Source organism: Orbicella franksi, chromosome 3 (assembly GCF_964199315.1).
Source record: "Orbicella franksi chromosome 3, jaOrbFran1.1, whole genome shotgun sequence".
Lineage (NCBI taxonomy): Eukaryota > Metazoa > Cnidaria > Anthozoa > Scleractinia > Merulinidae > Orbicella > Orbicella franksi.
The window spans coordinates 1,248,636-1,268,710 of record NC_138147.1 but is presented as its reverse complement, the minus strand read 5'-3'; the positions used below and the strand labels follow the sequence as shown (position 1 = coordinate 1,268,710).

Here is a 20,075-nt window from a genome sequence, read left to right as displayed (position 1 = left end):
TCAAAAAGCTTCGTAACGGATTAGTGTGGTACGCCTAACGTAGAAATTAGTAAATCTGCGTTTTCAAATTTCTCCGGGGTAGTGCGGGCGGGGCCTGGGAAAAGGATAGTTCTACTCCATCCTCAAGGTTTTACAGATACACCGACGAGTAGATACCTCAAATTCTAACAAGCCGTTACGTATCTTAAGCGATGTCTCAACTAGAGTTTGCTCCATAAAGTGATAAAAAGAACTAGCAAAGCTTAATCCGAGTTCTAGCTCCATCATGTATATTGGCCTTGAACACATGTGTGATGGCTTCTCCCAAGGAGGTTCGTATTGTACTTATAAAAGTTTTATACTGTACTGTAAACTTTTCGGATGCTTGAAATTTCGGATCCTTAAAACTTCGGACGGTTTCATTTTTGGACACTTTTTTGTGAGAAATTTTTTGCAAGTAATGTACTTATTGTGAAGGTGGCTGTACACTCGGTACACGTGATTGGTTGGTGAGGAGGTACACACAAAGGCTTGTTATATGAAGCACGGGTCTCGCTGACCAGTGATGTGTGCGTTTCTGCACATTTGCCTCTTTCGAAATACATCCGAGAAACACGAAAACCTACTACATTTTGAGTTACGTTTTTACTTCGCTGCACGAGGTTAAGCTAAGTTTATGTATTTGAGCTAGTGTTTGTGACAGTGCCATGGACCCTCTTGGAGTGACAGCACCTATTGTGGACGCTCTTTCTCTTCCAAGATGGAGTTCCACTCCGGTTCCGGCTTATGAAAACGCAGGATCGCCAGCGAGTAGCGCAAGAACACAGAATCCATTTCCTATTCGCCAAGACTTAAACTCTAAAGTAGCTCTTTGGTGTGTATTTATTGACGTTTATTTGTGTTTTTCAACAAGATTTTTTCATTTTAATTAGGTGTAAAAGATATGCCAGTGCAGAGATATGTTGTTTTCTGAAAAATATCAGTGTTCATGCAGCAATCGTCTGTATCTCCTTAGCTTGGCCCATTGGTTTCCAGCGAAGAATTTCCAAAAGCTAATTAATCCCTTAAAGAAATAATTAGGGGTTCAAATTCGGTCAAATATATATTTTTTAAATTTCATGATCGATTCAATATTTTACAGATAGGAAGTGTGGGTGACTTTGAGATCTACGAAAATTGTAGGCCGAACTGTTTTGAGAGTCGTCGTGGTGTGACATTTTGTGAAGCATTTTCGAATAGGATTTCAAGTTTCCAGTTGTCAATTTATACGAAGTTGGTAATGTTTAATATATTGCACCATAATTGATAGATATTACCATAATCACTCCTTATGAAGTCAATGCTAAATTCTGTTATTTATCTTGTAGGTCCGGTGATATTACTAAACTGAATACAATTGCAATAGTAAACACAACAAATGAATCTCTTAGTAACAGAGGAGTGTTAAGTGAAAGAATCCATCGTTTAGCTGGCCCGGAACTGTTACAGGAATGTAAAACACAATTACTTGGTAAGGTGCCTTGTTTGTTACAATTATATGACAACTCACTGAGGAGAAGAGGGATAATTGGGCTTGTTATACCTCCCAACTCAAATACGTTTTCCAATTGGAGGATTACGTGTCACATGCCATGGGTCAAAACTCACTAACTCCCTAGGGCGAACAAAACTCACTAACTCCCTAGGGAAACAACAACTTGAACTTTCGAACTCACACTTGATCAGGTCCTGCACCTTGAAATGGCGGCAAATTTGTGTGCCAGTCGGCCTGATGTCAAAAAGCCATTGAAGTCGGGCAGCGTTTCTCACCGGAGAAGGTATTCATTATTCAAGAAAAGGGGTTTATAATTCGGCAAAAACATATCAGATTAACAAAGGGGAAAATTTGAACATTTTGTGTCTTCAAGCTTTTAAAATGGGTCAACCGCGTTCGGCAACTCACTCTTTGATCACTGTCGCCACTCGCCAGGTAGGAAAAAAGTTGTGCCATTAATTTACGACAAAATATGTTGTTCCTTGTCAAACCAAACCAGAATTCTTGAGTTAAGCATTAGAAGAAGGCAAAGCAACTCAAGTATTAATTGTCTTTATTTTTGTTAGCTGCGAAGAAAAAGACTGTTATCATGTTGTTTCGGTAGGACAGCTCGGTTTGACTGTCACTCGTACTGCGAGCACAGCCACGGTAGGCGTCAAGCAAATAATTTCGCAGTGTTTTTCTATTTTTGAGTCAGGAGGTATAACACAACACTTAATGACTGGCCCCTCGGGAAACAGAGAGTTTTGTTTCCCCTTGACCCTCAATGTTCCCCTTGGCTTTGCCTCGGGGAACACTGAGGGTCTCGGGGAAACAAAACTCACTGTTTCCCTTGGGGCTAGTCATTGATTACAATGGCCAATTGGCAAATTCCCCAAAACTTTCAAGGGCTTTTTGTTGAGGGCAGTAGCTTTGTTTATCATGCTTATAGCATCTTACCTATGCCAGTTGCCCTGAAGTTTAATACAATGCCCTGGGAAGTCACAGTTTTCGACGAAACATCGCTCCTTGGCAGAAGGTTTTCTCTGCGTAGTTGGTAGGCACCAAGCAAATTGACTGGTAGTGAGGGCAATTTTGTCCACCTGGTTTGATTTAGGGGAAGATTTTTCTTGTATTAGAAGTTCAGTTCAAGTAGTTTTTCGTGCCAGTAAAAACCAGTTGCTCTCCTGCTGAGAATGTTAACAAAACCCCTGGGTTTAGGGTGAATGCTAGATTGGCTGAGTGAAAGCTTAAGCTTATTTGTAGATATCAAGTATGTTAGTGGTGTTAAGGTGACATTCTTTCTGCCATATGTATAAATGTGGCACCTGAAGTGCATTTGTTGGATCAAAGTGTTTCAGAGGTATGCAGTTATAGTACTAGTTGCGAGTCGCTTGTTTTGTTAAACACTGTTACGATCAAACACTGGGGTCTGTGACCCATCTCCTTAATGAGCTACAGTGGCCCTCTCTTGAACAACGTTAGCCTGCAAGCAGGCTCACCTTTGAGTCACGCGTGAGTGGCGGAGAGCAAAGCAATTTGGCGGGAAGGAGTCTGGTGAAGAGGCCAAGAAAGTGAGCTTGCCTTGATCTCTGTATTTTTTTTCATTTCTGCTTTGCCTGAGTGAAGTGAAATACCATTGGTCGAAATGCAGGAAAGATGAGAAAACTGTCAATCTATTATTTTTGATGAGGAGCGATTAGATCCCCACAGAGTCGGTAATTTACCGCACGTTCTCTCAATAAGAAATAAGTCATCCACATTTGGAGTCAGAGGAAGAGTTGAGTGCCGATATTACTGATGTTTTAACAAAGTCCCAGTCTATTTCTGGTTAAATTTCAAACTAAAGAGGAAGCAGGAAATAGCAGTTGAAAGTTGTTAATGTATCAAGACGTACTTGTCATGTTGCCAGCTGCATATGAGAAGAGTTAAATATTACAAGCATATGTGATTGTAAGTGGGCAACAAAACAATACGAAGGCATTTGCATGTTTACCAGCATCATCAGAGTGCAGACTGCCAATTGAGCAAGGTCACTTGAAATCAAGTGTGTGTCCTTGCTAGACATAAGCATTGACAGTTTCTCTTTGGCAAAACTTTATCAACAATGTATATCGCACCTGCATGTTGTTATGAAATCCCGAGAAATCTGAGCTGCCAAAGTTCATACTTCCGGTGAAAATTAGTTGGCTTATTTTTCTGCAGTTTCCGGGGTGGAAATGAAAAATTTGTGGAGATCAGGGCAGGCTCACTTTCTCATCTCGTGACTTCGCTGCTCGATTTCGTGCCATGCGCGCTTGTACTCCAATGTGGCTAGAACGACGTCGAAATGAAGCCAGACTCATTTGTACATATGGCTAAATCCAACTCCAGGATTTCTGTTTTTTTAATCCATGGGTGTTGCAACACATTTTGCTGTCAAACCTGGCCATTCTTAGTGATTACAATCACCGAGAGTGCTTTTCCTGTAGTTGTTCGTACCAAGGCTGTGGCATAATGCCAGTAACTTGCAGTCATTGCAGAGTGTATGAAATTGCTGTTCCTGGATAGCATTTCTACCCATTATCGGTAATCACGATAAACAAGTGCAGCAGTTTACTGCTGATACAGTCATCTTTCCATCTACTGGTGGTCTAGGTTTGTTTGTTTCCTAAACATATTTTTGTTCATCATGCAATTCCTGGGGTGGGGGAAAATTGTGTTGACTGGGAAAGTTATGTTTTGTTATGTAAATGTAAGAATGTAAATCTTATTTATAGTGGTCATTGAAAGAAAGGAAACAAATATTTCAAATAAGCGTAACAAAAATCCCAACTGGCAGGAGGCAGATCAGTTGGCTATTTACAAAGCATGACCAAGGATTTGAACTCGGGACTACCAAGAAACAAATCCTGCTAGTGGCAGGGTGGAGGCATTGAACCCAGGACCTCGTATTACAACACCAGTGCCTTAAACCACTCAGCCATGCTGCCTACTGTTTAATTCAAGAAATTGTCATAATGCTCATATACAGTCATGTACACTCAGGAAATTCCATGTTCTCTATTGTTTGTACCTAGGGATATTCTGTAATAGAGAGAGTATGTCAAGAATTGAGTGACCTCCTTTAAGGCACAGCATAAACATAGTTTAAGCTATCTGCCTCCTTTGCTCTCAGTTGGTATAAAATAAGATGACATAAATCAATGTTTTGCCCTGGGTAGGTTGTAGGACTGGAGAAGCTAAAATATCAAAAGGCTACAATCTGCCAGCAAGGTAGGTGGCAAATGATACAGATCACTGACAATTATTCACATCACTTTGATTATTTGCAACATTGTAGTTGTTGTGTTGGCTGTTGATTGCACTTTTTGTTCCTCAAAGTTCCTGGGATTGAGAGTTGTATATCAAAGAAAGAATAATGCACGTGCTATTTTTGTTTTGTATTTGCAGATATGTTATTCATACTGTTGGTCCTCGATACAATGTCAAATACAAGACTGCAGCAGAAAGTGCTCTCTACTCTTCTTACAGGAGTGTTATGAAGATTGTGAGGTGTGTTAAATCACTCAAAGTGTGAGTCGTGTTGGCTTTTTAAACTTGGAAAATATTATTTTCCAAGTTGTAGTGTTGAAGCGATTTCATCCCATCACTCCTTCACTCCTTCACTTCCTGTTAGACATTTGAAACCTTGGGGAGAACTCCAATATGAAAAGGTCAGGGATGCTTTTTGGAAAATTTGAATTTTACTCCTAAAGGAGCCTAATACGGGAGTTGCTCAAGCTTCATTAGACCCCTAAAAGATACCACTTAAAACAGAATAGGTTCGATTACTTGCCACTGTTCAAGGAAGTATCCCTCACACACTTGTAGACCAGAGTAGCATACTCGAGAGATCAGTGGAAATCAAGCCTAAAAACAGAAATTAAATGAGAGTGTTTCTTTTAATTATCATTTCTTCGAGTGCACCCTAAAGGTTACTTTCACAGCTACAAATGGTGACATTTTGTCGTCAACACCTTAAGTGAGACCAGAATACTTGATTTGTACCCAAGACGATGAGCATCCCCAATCTTTTCATATAGGAGTTCCCCCCAGGTTTGGAACATCCACCATTTAAGGCCGTTTTACGGTCGCTTGCACTGTGTCAAGTAAGGTATTCTTTGAATTTCTGATGCAAGTACTCAATATCTTACTGAAAAAATGCTCTACATTGAATGAACTTTCGCACAAACGTTTTTTTAAATAGAAGCTACCTGTAATTATTATATAAATAGCTCATTTCCCGAATGTGCCCGCTCATGCAGATTTCACCATACTCGATTGCCAAAAAAAGAAGACATTGAAAGTCACAAAATTGATGAGCTGTATGAATTTTCAAATGATTCAAGCCGTGATTAAATGTTTTAGGAGATCAACAGGCGAGAATTGAGGAGAATTGGAACAACGTGTTCTGTTTATTTATACAATGTTTTAATTAAACATGTAAATACAGACATGGCGAAATGAGGAACAAAGTAGTTGATAAATAAATGTCGAAGGACCAACATTACACAAGGCTGGGAGTTCTGCAGTCTTTAATATTGCCTTGAAAAGGGAAGGGGGAAAAAAGAAGTTATTACAACACGGGGTTTTCAGTTTCGTATTTGGTCACCCATCCAAGTATTAACCCCGCCAAACAGGGCTTAACTTTGTTGAGTGGATGAGACGTGGTGCTGTCCTTGTGGTATAGTGACTCTATGCTGAACGCACTTTTTTTAATTTCTAAGATGAGAAAAGGTAACAAAGATAGAAAAACAATAACTGATACTGGCTGGGAAAATAAGGAACGAAAAAAATGAGAGGAATGAAAATGAGAATTATTATTTGCTTTGGTGATCGGACAAGAAGCGGTACTTTCTGAGGGGGGCATTGGGGTATATTAGAAACCACAAAACCAAAGAAAAAATCATCCAAAACTGCAAAACCGCAAAAAAATCCGCCCAAAACGGAAAACCGTATACAAAACCATCAAAAACCAATACAATGGTGACAAGTTTGGCATACAGGGCAAATTACACTAACACTGATTTTATCAAAGTATTTGTGAATGTTATGGGCTTGTCTGAAGCCTACGTATCTTTTAGTATCTTAGCTTCTGCAGGCTTCTCTCTTCCCTTTTCACTTTACATCTAAATGTGTTTTTCTTTTGAAAATTCTCGCCACCTTTCCCCTCCTCGTAAAAAAACACAACGCAATCCACAATTGCTTCTTCCGTTGCTGGCGCAGGGGGGAACGGTGGCAATTGACCAAATGATTGCCCTGGTCTGCAAGGTCAAAGTCTCGGGCGTCATTCAAGACGTGTGATCCCCTACCGTGACATTTAGTTTGTCATGCATTCCTCTCAATAACTTCGGTGTTTCACAGCTATTCAAGATCAATTGCAACTCAAATCGAAGAGAAACCAGAGCCCAAATAGGACAATAAAGGAAAAACCAAAAACCTCATCGGATACCAAGACCGAAAAACCACTTGTATTTTTTTATGAAAACCGAAAACCAGATGCTAAAAAACAAAAAATCCGCCAACCGCAATGAACACCAAAACCAAAAAAATCAAGTCTTTTGTCACTAAAACCGAAAAACCGAGCTAAAAAATAGCCCAAACCACAAAACTGAAAATCCTGATGCCCCCATTCTTTCTTTATAATTGTCTCGGTCTCTCGGACTGAAAACCTCATGAATGTTTTCAACAGTGTTACATCTCCTTGTATATTCTCTTGCGGTTGCGTTTTGCACTATGGGCTTTAACTTTAACTTAACCTGTGGATTAAAACCTCAAGTCAGTGGCATCAAAATTGTCACTGTTTACAGACGATCCATTTTCCAACTTGAGTGGCTCATAGCCACTTTGATTTTTATTTTCAATTGACTTTTTTGTACAGGTTTTATAAAATGAGGCAAAACCTTCCATGAAAGGGTTTGTAGATTGGCACTTCCACTGCAATACTCTAAGGATATATATCTCAATACTTTAAGGATATACTGAGCTGATTGATGTGTTTTAAACCACATGTGCATTTTATCTTTTAGGGAGTCACGAATTGCATCAGTTGGTCTTTGTGTAATAAACACTTCAAGACGAGGGTATCCCCCTGAGGATGGTGCTCACATTGCTTTGCGTAAGTAATTTACATTTTAGATGCAACAATTTCTATTAGTACATTAAAATTATGGGCCAAAAGCGATCACTGGTCACCACTTTTTTCTTGTTTCTTTTCACTTTTGATGGCTTTGCACCAAACAATTGGTAACAGAATTGCTATCAGACGATTTATTTTTATTGCTACCTTGGTTTGCGTTAATAACAGAAACAATTTTTTTCCTTATTTTTTTGTATCCTCTTTTAACAGGGACTGTCCGACGATTTCTAGAAAAGTTTGCAGATATCGAACTTGTTGTTTTTGCTGTTGAAAATGCTGATGAGGTGATGGTCAATGAAGTGATTTTGGTCTTAGTCAAGTACTAGCTATTATTACAGTCAGGGGTATTAAATTTGATTCATATTTAATTGTTTTCAGGCCATTTACAGGAAGGTCATGCCTCTCTACTTTCCTAGAAACAAGGAGGAGGAGGACTTCGCACTGAATGAACTCCCTGATGATATTGGTGAGATAAATTTGTCAGTCTGCTTTATATGTGTTGTAGTGTGGACTGAGGTTATGTTCTCGTGGGAAGAAACAGTTCAAACTACATGTAAACCATTCTCTGTCTCTGGCTCTGTCAGTTGGTGAAATTTTCACTCAAACTGTTTGCTCTGTTACCTTAAGCAATGTTTGATTTAACCTGTCTCACAATGACTGAATTCATAATTATTCTCAAACATATCTCAAACATTTGGCTTTGAAAAATACTGGCAACAGTGAAATCAAGAGCTTGGTTGGAAAATTACATTAACAGTAAAAAATTAAGTACCATTCACTGAATTTGTTTTGACTTGTTACAACACCATGTTATAATTTGATATCTGTTCAAATGATGCACTCAAGCAACTGAATGCTGACGAGGAACATGATGATAATGCCATTGAAGAAAATGAACTTAGTGATATGGCTTGAATTTACCATTTAATTTATTCATAATTTTGGTGCATAGCTGTACCTAGAGGAAACTTTCTTTTCATGGCAACAAATGTTCTATTCTGGCTTGTTGGGAAAAAATAATGATGATGACAATGATAATGAGAATAATGTGGTTTATTTATAGCATACTCACAAGTGGCTGTTAATTTGTTAAAACCTAATTATTCGACCTAATAAATATAGTATTTTAAAATACTCAGTATACAGATTTATTTCATTTTAGCTGTTAATTGTAAATATTGTACAGAATTGTAATCTGTATTTTACAGTGTATTATTTTTATTGCTTTTGTTATTTTTCTCGTGGAAAAATTAGCTTGTTTAATAGCTACTAGAAAAAATAAAGCCTTTCTATTTTCTAGTTGTCAAGTCAAGTCAGTTATATTCAGCTCACTCAAATAATGTTAAGAGAGTATTATGATAATTTACAGTAGTTGTTTAAATTACACATACAGCATTAACAATTGTATGTGTGTCAAAAGTCAAAGTTGATCACTGTCTTCTCCTGTAATTGAAGGAAATGAGAATGGTGAGCCAGTAATTGCTGAAAGACAAATCAGGATCATGGATAAACCACTGGGACAAAGAGACTTTGACAATGGTATGCTTTAGTACATCATTATGTCATACACATTCATGGCTAGTGTAAGGTGTGAGAAGTTAGTGGCATGTGCAGTTTAACATAATGCTCCCTGATCAACTTAAATTATTTGGTTTTTGATTTGTATGTGCATCCTGATCATGATAGCTTGGTTATTGTTGATTTTGCAAAATGAAATGAGGTGGTGGTGTCTCATCAAAATTGGTGTTTGCAGCCATAAATACATGTTAAGTACAATGTAGAGAGGTTTGTTGTGTAAAAGTAAGGACACCATTAAAAAGCCATTGATAATTTATTGTTGAACATCACTAAGACCATCTCATATCTAACATCTCATTTTAGATTCACTACTTTGACAAAAGTCAATAACCAATTTACAAAGTTACAAAACATAAGAATGTCTTTTTAAAATAGACTGTGACACCACAAGCCAAACCCTTGCAGCATGTCAATAAAGATATTTAAGTTCATGATCTAGTTGTGAAAAGATCTTGACTATAAGTCAAACCTCCTTTCAAACTAAAACCTTTTTAAAAAGTCGTTTTAATCTAAGAGGCCTTGCTCTCACCCTCTTTCAATTTTTTGGCTGTAATGTTATTGAGCTCTGATTTATTTTAATGATTATGATAGGCAACTTGCTTTGTATCAGTTTTAAGTTGGTAAAGGTAAATTAACTCTCATGGTGAGTTTGTTGCCTTTCTCTCTCTCTCTTTTGTGTGTGTGTGTGTGCAGATGATGAAGTAGAAGAAGCTGAAGAAGCTGGTGCTGTTCACATGTTGGATTCATCTACTATTGGAAAACATTCCTTCACAGCAATGGCAGGAGATCATGACCAGCTAACAAGACAACGATTACAAAGATCCCCCAATGAACTGCATGCCGTTCAGCATGAGAGAGTGTAAGGCAAACTTAGTTAACCAAATTATCAAACTCTGAAGACAGGTTCATGAGGTATATGGGGTCATTAATTAAAAGTATTTGATAAGCCATTTTATGGAAAAATTCTAAGATATTGAAATAAATGGGTGCCACTATTTTGTTTCTGATTGCCTGCCATATGATCTCCAAATGACTACAATAATTTTATTATAAATAATGGTCTTCTCATATCCATAACTGTTTGACAGTGATTTTGTCACAAATAATATTATGCTTCAGCTTAGTTGTGTCCACTTCTGTGAAAGATAGCAGCTCATTTTCCACTGTTGTCGGAGAGAAGTTTGAAATTTCCATTAGATAAAAAAAAGACTCAAAAAGATCGAGTGGTTATAATAATTATGGAACCTGGTTGTTGCTATATTTCATACCAGTCAATGTGTTGCACATCGTACAGCAGTGTGACAGAGTTCACCGTGTACATACTGTGTGTTTAACCACTGTTGCATTGTATGATATGTTTAGCATTGAAGTGTTTCATGTAAGTTTTCTTACTGTTTAGAAGTTTCAAGACAAAGTGCATGGAAAATTGCAAATTGTATTTACTGTTTTCATCTGTTTAAAGTTCATATATTCATTTCTTTATCAGGTATCAGAGATGGTTACGACGAGCTAGGACAGAGGACTTGTCAAGTCTTGTCAGACTTAAGATGGTATACCAGTCAGGTCTGTTTGCTATAGTAAATTACCAGTCAGTACTGACATTTTTGCTCATTTCGTTTGAGCAGTCTTATTTCAAAAGCACGTCTTCCAGTCAATCACAGCATGGTAGGTAGTTCTGTAATTAATTTGCAGCAGTTCCTTTCCACTCACTTACAGGCACACTAATGAGAAAGGTGTTATATAAAGCTGATATCTCTGAATTCTTAATCTTACAGGTGTAGATTTCCTAGGCAGACCTGTTGTAGTATTTGTTGGTCGGCATTTTCAAGCAAGAAATGTCGACTTGAACAAGGTGTGTTTCCATATTTGTGTCAGTGACCTTCTTTCGCAAGGGGAGGGGTGGTACGTATGTCCTTTCAAGAGAGCACTATTTTCAGAAATCAAGGTCAGGAACAACTAAATTAGTAGAACAGGTAGCCAAAAGTTTGTCACGATTCTTATTCTAAAAGTCAGAAAGTGACAATTTACATTGCAGTTTTTGTATGGTACAAATTCACAAGATGCTTAACACCCGTGCAAATTGTGGCGTGTCCTACTGTCCTTTGACCTTTAGACAGGCTTCGTGAAAAAGTGGGAAGTAATAGTAATGCTGGGTGGTCCACTTGAATTGTATTTGCATCAATTCAAGTATGTTATTGTGGTGTTATTTTTGTAGCCAAAACAGTGGTACAGCAGTAAGTAGTCGAAACGTCGCGATCTACATCTCAAGTGACTACATCGTGAGACAAACGATAATACACTTTATTATTGCATCTACCACGATGAATAACAACAACCTTTTCCTCGACATAAAAATGAATTCTGATAAGAAGCCGTGGACTTCAAAATCTCTCTTGTTGGTTTTATTTATGGATTATGAGAGCATGCAATCGGTTCGACATTATTTTGGATACTGCATGCTCACTGGTCGTAGGGAAATGTTTAAAAAGCATAAAAAAGTCACTGTTTTATGGGAGGGTTTTTCTGTGTTCAATGAAGAGGTTTGTTTTGAGGGGAGAAGGCCTCATATAACAAATTTGTGGTATATTACATTAACTGACTCAGTGCTGCAGAGCCATACTAAAGTGAATCACAAACTTTCATCGTTTGTCTGTGGGGTAGCTTTTAAAAGTTGATGTTTGTATACCTTATGCAAGCTGTTGTTTGTATTTTGGCAGGCAGTGGCATATTTTATCTATGTGTTGGACAAGATTGTTAACAGAGATTACGTTATCGTGTACTTGCATACGCTAAGTTCCGAGGAAAATCAGCCTCCTCTGTCTTTCTTGAAGGACATATATCACCTGGTGGATAACAAGTTAGTCTTATCGTTATATTTTTTAGGTTCCTGTCATTGTAGTGAATTTGATTAAAATTCAACCATGTGGGAGAAAACTAAGCTGTAAGAATAGTCTCGATATCGCTCACTTTGATAAACCAGGGGCTGAATGGCGCTAACACTTGTCATTTGAACATAGGTATCGACGTAACCTGAAGGCATTCTATATAGTGCACCCCACCCTCTGGGCGAGAATTGTCACATGGTTCTTCACGACTTTCACTGCTTCGTCTATTAAAGAGAAAGTACACTTTCTGTCTGGCATTCAATACCTGTATGACTGGATTGACCCAGATCAACTGGAAATACCGGCTTTTGTTTTGGAGTATGACATGAAGGTAAATACCTGTTTAACCAATGCTACTGAGCAATACAATCAAATTTTATTTCTGTGTTACGAATCATGTAGTCAGTCGATCATTGTCTGTTATTTTTACCATTAGGAAAATGGCAATAATTACCACACTCCAGCCAGTACGTACCGCACAGGAAGTCTATAAGGAAACGTTAAAAGATATTAAGTGGCAAATCTACCTGTGACTGTTGGCGATTGTTTGAATGGTTGTTTGGAAGACAAGTTGCAGCACAGTGCTACCTGAAACACAAAATATCAGTATTTATTCAGTTGATGGTTAACTGAATGGTAACTATCTGTTATTCTCCCTTAAATATCAATGGAATTTTCAAATGGGAGATTTGGAGTTGATAGAACTTGTTTTAATTTTTTAGGAAATACAGTCTATTAGTCGTAGTGCAAATTAAACATGTTAATACAGAAAAACAAAATGGGAATTTCCTCCCAAACATTGAGAGCCGAAATGTTGAGTTCATTTCTAAGTCGAGATTTTTTCAGTTTTGCCTGTTTCTTTGCTTAATTTGTGTGTTAAATGTTTTGTTTAACCACATGCAATTGATGTCAGGTTAATGCAGTATTGCGAGGAAAACGTTGACATACCATTTATTAAAGCTTGATTAAAAAAAAAAACAAGTGAACATTGGCGGATGTTATTTTCAACAGGTTCAAGGTGTTGAGACACTAATAATTATTGTATTTGTTCGGAGTAAGAATCGTAAAGAAGTTTGATCGTTTTCGTCCATTGACTCTCTCTAAATATAGTTTAGTGTGTACTGAATTTCCGTTTTCTATAAATGATCCATAGTTCAGTTACAGAATGTAGTTGTAGTTGTATGCAGTGCTTGTAGCGTAAGAAATTTCCACAGAAAAAGACGACAAGGAACTGTACTATAAATATATAAAGAGCAATAAAGCTATTTTTATAAATCGAGACATACTGGCTAGCGCTTGCGGGAAGTTCCTGTGTTGTTTTATTATGAGTAATTTAACCTTTTCCCTTGTCGGTAGTGAGAATAATGAGAATTCCCTTTTTTGTTGTATGCCGGCATCAGTTCCACATCATTTCTTAAATTAGGTCGCTAGAACGCGCTTCGCGGTGAATGCCCGTCTCTTATCAGTCTTATTTTAACGCAACTTTAAGATCGATCTCTCGAGAAGCTTGAAAAATGAAAGACAGGAATACTATTTACTTGGAATTTATTCTTCCACTTACGGGCGCGCTTTAAAATGGCAGGTGTGTTCATACATATCGCGTCAATTTCAATGGCTCACTTTCGTCGTTTCACAATAGGAGTAGGTGTTAGCGATGCTATCTGACCAGGAAAAGAACGTTTCTTGTTAATAAAAATCGCTGTGCCAACGCAACACATTCAGCTAAACTAAGTGATGAAGTTTATTTAGAAAATAGTGACTTAGATTCAAATGTAAATTATACCGCATGACGTGAGGGAAAGGTCGGAAAAAAAATTGTCCCAGAAAGATTCTCTTCCCGTTTGTACATATGACTTAAAAAGATCGCTTGTACAAACTGATATTAGATTCACTTGCTTTTGGAATGGATATTCCAAGCCGGTTTCTGCCTCACATGATGTACTTCTTAGCATATTCTGTCTAGTATTAGAACTCGGTGGTGTTTACTAGACCGCTGGAGACCGAGATATTTTAAAACGACTAAAAGTACGAACTAGTTACGATGAGTATATCCGGCGGAAAATCAATTTCCACCAGTTGAAACTGACTCTAAGCGAATTCCTGTTTTCTCCTTGGCTTCACCTAAGAGATTTTCGCACCGTGTGGTATGTGCGTGTTCGTCGTGCGATTCGGCTTGCCTCTGTTTTAGCCGCTCTCACTGAAAGAAACAAAATTGAGATACCGTTGATAATGACGTTCAAGGCTTTTTCTATCCGATCCTTTCTTTCGGGCGGCTATTACACATGTACAGAGTAGACTCTGCGTGATCTCGCAGAAATTGTCAGACGTAAAAGTGGATGCTTTTTCTTTGCAATCGTTTCAGTCCTTATGTATAAATAATTAGTAGGGGTTTTTTATTGAACAGTGGCCCGAGCAATTAATTCTCAAGTCTGAATAGATTCCCACTAAATTTACAAGAAAACAGATCTCTTACAATCTTTGACGTCACTTTCAAATCTAAAAAAGCTTTTCTATTCATGAATGATGCCAAGCACGAGGACAAATAAAGGTATTTTTCGCCTTCTCAAATTGTTGACGAATGTTCCCTAATGACCTCCAAGCCGCTAATCTTCTCGAAATAAACTAAATTCCCAGGGGAACTTGTGTTCTGAGGGAATTTTTTTTGTGTCAGAGTTGTTTTTTTCTTTTTTTTGGCCTAGTAAAAAAAGCTCAAAAGAGACAAAAATACAGGAAGTCAGTCAAGCTCTTATAGCTGAAACAAGAAATTTTGTCTAATGTCTGTTTGTGAATTGTGGGCGGGTTGTGGGTTGATAAAAAACCTATCATGTCATTGGTTATAATAACCTGTCACCCCTACCCTTCGTGCTGTTGCCAAGTGATTGTGTTGTATTGTTTTCTAAGCCAATCAGATCGTATAAATTATGACTGAGACATGATATCTACTTGTCGTAGGCAAAATTTGGCTTCACTTCATCGGAGAATTCGCTGTCAGTGATTTTCTTGATCAGCTGAACTACAAAGTTTTCATCGATTCAAAACATTTTACGACGATTCATCATAACTGAAGATATGGAGCTGAAAAATAACTGCCAAGTCCTTACGTTCGACCAGGTTAATCGCCTTCACAGTGTCTTGAGCCAAACCGTCTTCATCCACGGCCGAGGAAATTTTCCTACGCTCGAAGTTCCCCTGAAAGACTTGATAGAAACGGTGACAGCGGGCCTGAAGGACGAAGGATTGAAAGTTCGAGACCTGAGATTGAATGGAAGTACTGCCAGTAATATTCTTAGCACCGAGAGCAACTGTGCCTACAATGACATTGACTTGATCTTCGGAGTGGAGATTCGCTCTAATTCGCACTTACAACAGATCAAGTGTGTCGTGTTGAACTCCCTTCTCAACTTTTTTCCCATCGGAGTGTCGAAGGATAGAATGAATAGCTGTACTTTGAAGGAAGCTTACGTACAAAAGATGGTAAAAGTGTCGACTGACAACGATCGGTGGTCGCTAATTTCTCTCTGGAACAACGAGGGGAAAAATGTCGAACTCAAGTTCGTCGACTCGATGCGTAGGCAGTTTGAGTTCTCGGTGGATTCGTTTCAGATCATTCTCGATTCACTCTTTGGCTTCTACAAGCTGTCACCGGTGCCAATGAAGCCGAATTTCTTCCCCACCGTTGTTGCTGAGTCGGTTTACGGTGACATTAAAGTTGCCCTTCATCATTTAGACAACAAACTGATAGCTACCCGTAACCCAGAGGAAATACGAGGAGGCGGTCTGCTTAAGTACTGCAATCTCTTGGTCCGGAATTATGTGCCAGAAAACTTCGAAGAGATCAAGGTCCTAGAGAGATACATGTGCAGTCGTTTCTTCATCGACTTCAACGATCTTCAGCAGCAGCAGCAGAAGTTGCAGAGCTACTTAGCGAATCATTTCATCGGAGACGAGCGAGGTCAATATGAATATTTGATGGTTCTCTATCAGATTGTTGCTTCTTCGACGGTTTGCCTCATGGGACACGAACGAAAACAAACCCTTCGACTTATAGACTGTTTGGCCAAACAGCACAGCTTTGTGAGCTACATGCCAGTGATGATGTACGGCCATAACACTTACTCTTTGGTTCCTGGTAGTGGTTATATGGTGCCTGTGTCGGAGAGCAGCCAGAACTACAACCCGTATCCGTACAACAACTTAGTTCCTTGTTTTTAACAAGCGATTCAAGAAGGTCAGTGTAATGAAATGCCGAAACACGACATCCCATAGAAGACACTCGTCGCATTCGTCATTATGTATACCGAGCGTCGACAGCGCGGTTATATTTTTATAGCGAGCGATTGAAGTTGTTTCATTTCAAACTCGTAACATCAAATACATGTAGCTTTAGGTACAGTAGAGACTTGCCTAATTTGTTTGTCATTGTATAAATTTGTAAGGGAGTTTATGAATCTACTAGTTTGCCGTTAAACGAAAGCGAACAAAAAAAATATGTTCCTTAGCCCGAGAATTATTGTAACGTGTCCTTTGGAACGATCAAATGTATCGGCTAGGTTTTCACGCCAAATATGTATCATTTCGCAATTCACAAAAGAAGTGTTGGATTTGCTTTGAAATATGGACTGACATACGACGACGAACAATGCCGTGGACGCTTGCTGTGACGAGCTTTATCACGTAAATAGGCAGAGTATATATATGAACGTCGTACTTACGTTTCATCCTAAAATTATATATGGTTGTGTTTGAAATAAATGAAAAATATATTTTTTAGATTTCTGTTTATGTTGTGTGATGGTCGGGCGGAACTAAATTACGCAACCCTGTGTGTTTTACTTTCTGGCTCGCACAATTTTGATATTTCCATTTTTCAATATTTTTATGTCAGTCTTTGCAAACCATGGATGGGGTAGACATGTCAAGAAATTTTACTCATGAAATTGGCGCTGCGGTTCAAAAATCTCTTTTAATTCTGGCATCACCAAATGGTTTGATGATCTTAATTCCATCAGCCAATCAGAGGAGGGTCGATCAACCTGTGAACCAATAGGAAGCGCTCTACCTTTCAACTCAAGTGTGTCTCGAGTGTAGAGCAAACATTTGCATTTCCGATCAATTTATCGGTGAAAGAAAATTTCCCTGTAAATTGAAATCGAAAATCGGTTAAAACAAAAAACAAAGAATGGTTTTTCTAATGGAAAGGAAACATTTTAGACCAAGCTAGCTGTAGGTATAAATAATCTTTCCTCGGGGTTTTGGCTTAAGAAGACATTTTTTGTTCACCGTGGCCGGAACCATTTGAGCCTTGCTTGACAGAGTGTGCGGCAACCCGTATCTTGACAGTAGATATTAACTCTTTCAACAGGACAAAACTTGTCACTGACTCAAAAAACGCTGTTCTAAAGTTTCCAGTCGTAGCGATTTTTATTCCCGCTGCGATCGCATTCCAATTATAAATTCTTATTCCGTTTGTGTTTTGAACGTTCGGCAGCACTCCTCGAGTGGGCGTTAAAGGAAGACAATTGGAAACTTTTCTTCCCTTACAGACCAGTATCGTTTCTCGCTTTGTTCCAAGGTCTCTGTTGGATAATTTTACCTTTTAAAAAATAACATTTAAGAGACCAAGAATCCCGATTGCCTTAAAATTTTCCTTCAAATTTTCCTGCGTGTGAATTTCACCCGAAAATTCCTGGACCATGGAATCGCTCCCGGGCAACTGTGAAGATAATTCATGTTGAAAGGCAATATAGCGCATGTCCACCCGACCACTGTCTTCAAGAAGGAGAGCCTTGGGAGGGCGGTTGGCAACATATAGCTTTGCTATAAATATGCAAATGACCTTTTTGAGCAATTTTTAAGTGGCATCCCTGACGCTGTCTTCATGTGAGATATTAAAAAAAACCCAAGCTTTTAGGGCCTAGTCAGCGTTGAACTTTGTTTTGGCGAGTAAGAAATAATAATCACAAAAAAATATCGATCAATCAGTGGCGGTAGTAACGAAGATTTTTTGCACCAGTGGAGCGAGTCGAGCCGCGTTGATCGGGTCAATAGAAAACAAGTGTTCCTCGAATATCTTACTCAAGGTTTTTCAAGCACCTCAAAGGGGATGTACTTGCTATAATGACACTTGGAAATGAAAGTGGACTTCTTGCTCCGAAACAACCCCAGAAACAGTCCAGGGCAATACTGACTTAGTCGTGGAGAGAACAAATATAATGTAGACAGTTTGCAATACAAGTAAGGCCGGCAAATGATGCCTTCTCTCAAAACAAGACCGCTGCTTAAACAGCAAGCTTTGTATCATTAAACCAACAAATATCTGGGCAATCACTTGTTTCTGGCAGGTGTGTCAACTGAATATGTTTTAATAAAAGGTTACTCATATTATCCAGCCCGCCGGGGTACATAGAAAACAAAGGATTTCACATTTAAAATTTTGCAGAAGAAAATAGTATGCTGATGAGTTCTAATAATGTTCTAAATTGTTATTTTCACGGAAAGACACTGAACATATCACGTCATGTTGATATCGCTTTTCATTTCCATATTTCCATCTTATCGTTTGGCTCGCCTAGAATACCCAGAGCAAAAATAACTTCGGTCTAGTGTTTTGTTTCATGTTAGCAACACCATGAGACATTTACTGAGACAACTGTGAAGTAGACACTGTAGAGCCACTGCTCTCATATCGGTAGACTGCTCCAACAGTTTACAGTTTTCTTGGAGAACGAACGGAAAATAAAGCAATGGGGCTGTTGTGGGGTGGGGGACTAAAGTTGCTTAGCCCAACTCCCATATATTGAGGTGCATGTTTTGAAGAAGCAGTACAACTGGAAATGTTTCGTCGCAACTCGAGGTTAATCGGCTGATATGTGTAGTGCATGCCGTTCCGCTCTACACCGGCTTGAGTAACCTTAACAATGCAATGCAAATGAGTAAGTCTATCAGAAACTTTGGTAAGTCCTGTTGTTTTAACTGTCTACTGTTTATGTAAAAGCTTCGCTGAACTATACTTTTCGTTGATAAGCTGGGATGCCACTTAGTATATAGTAGCCCATTGGTGGTTTGGGTAGACAAAAAAGTGGTCAGGTTGGGGCCTTCATAGTTTCGCTGATGATTTCAGTCTTCCATTCGATACATTTGGTCGGCAAAAAGATAAAACTACGGTCTAAACGATAGCAGATTAAGATACATTGGAACCTTGATATAACGAAGGGCCAAGAGACTGACAAAATATGCTCGTGGCCATATCGAAGTTTCGTTATATTGGGGTTCTTTTCAACATATTTCACTATTAGTGAGACGAAGAATATCGTTCGAGGACTTCATGAGATATTTCCGTTTAATCGAGGTTCCACAGTACTAGGCATGGGTCAACCAGCTTCGCTTTGTTCTCGCACCCTGATTTTTTCAACTTGATCCTTCTAGATCATTTGACCATGACCCATTATAATATCGATTCCGTGACCTGGAGAATCTTCTCTCACCTTTCACTTCAGGACAAGAATAGCTGATCTCACACTTAAGATCTAAAACTGATAAATTTTCGATATTCGCACGTTTAGTTTGTCAGTGTTTAGTGGAGAGGGGAAGTGAGAATGATCGCCCTGGATTTGAAAACACGGAGACACGGCAGCCGGCGAGAAATTGGACTGGCTTAGTGCGGTTATTATCCACCTCCCTTGTTTTTCTCCCTTGCTTTTGGAACATTTCTCCCCATCTAACTAAAATTTCAATATAATACTGCAGAGCAGAAAAGTTATTTGAATATGGCATTTTCAAGAATTCATTTCGTATCGAAATACTTTTGCAACCTTGAAATTATCAATCAAAAATGATCTTCTTTTTGAAACTGAAAAAAACTGAACTGGGAAGGATATAGACCCGGAATGATGCATCCCACTTGTTTACAGTTCAACTCAGTTTTATGGATCATTTCCTGTGACAATAAAAATAATCCGGT

General features: G+C 38.5%; 2 protein-coding genes across 2 annotated transcripts; both read left to right on the top strand.

The window, feature by feature from the left end:
- The first annotated feature begins 461 nt into the window (after positions 1-461).
- Positions 462-13,394, top strand: LOC145480562 (protein GDAP2 homolog). Its single transcript, XM_081458801.1, has 14 exons — positions 462-853; positions 1,347-1,489; positions 4,696-4,747; positions 4,925-5,026; positions 7,543-7,631; positions 7,863-7,936; positions 8,031-8,118; positions 9,108-9,191; positions 9,924-10,089; positions 10,717-10,793; positions 11,006-11,082; positions 11,948-12,087; positions 12,248-12,446; positions 12,552-13,394. The coding sequence occupies exons 1-14, from the start codon at positions 687-689 to the stop codon at positions 12,606-12,608; spliced, it is 1,515 nt and encodes a 504-aa protein (XP_081314927.1). The 5' UTR covers positions 462-686; the 3' UTR covers positions 12,609-13,394.
- A 78-nt stretch (positions 13,395-13,472) lies between these two features.
- On the top strand, positions 13,473-19,814 carry LOC145480563 (terminal nucleotidyltransferase 5C-like). The gene has a single exon (XM_081458802.1). The coding sequence runs from the start codon at positions 15,185-15,187 to the stop codon at positions 16,325-16,327; it is 1,143 nt and encodes a 380-aa protein (XP_081314928.1). The 5' UTR covers positions 13,473-15,184; the 3' UTR covers positions 16,328-19,814.
- Positions 19,815-20,075: the final 261 nt, after the last annotated feature.

What these genes read in the sequence shown, in the direction of transcription:
- LOC145480562 (XM_081458801.1), top strand. Translation starts at nt 687, where the DNA reads ATGGACCCTCTTGGAGTGACAGCACCTATTGTGGACGCTCTTTCTCTT. An exon ending in AGTGTTATGAAGATTGTGAG is followed by an intron (nt 5,027 to 7,542) that starts GTGTGTTAAATC and finishes TTTATCTTTTAG; the next exon opens with GGAGTCACGAATTGCATCAG. An exon ending in TGAACTCCCTGATGATATTG is followed by an intron (nt 8,119 to 9,107) that starts GTGAGATAAATT and finishes CTGTAATTGAAG; the next exon opens with GAAATGAGAATGGTGAGCCA.
- LOC145480563 (XM_081458802.1), top strand. Translation starts at nt 15,185, where the DNA reads ATGGAGCTGAAAAATAACTGCCAAGTCCTTACGTTCGACCAGGTTAAT.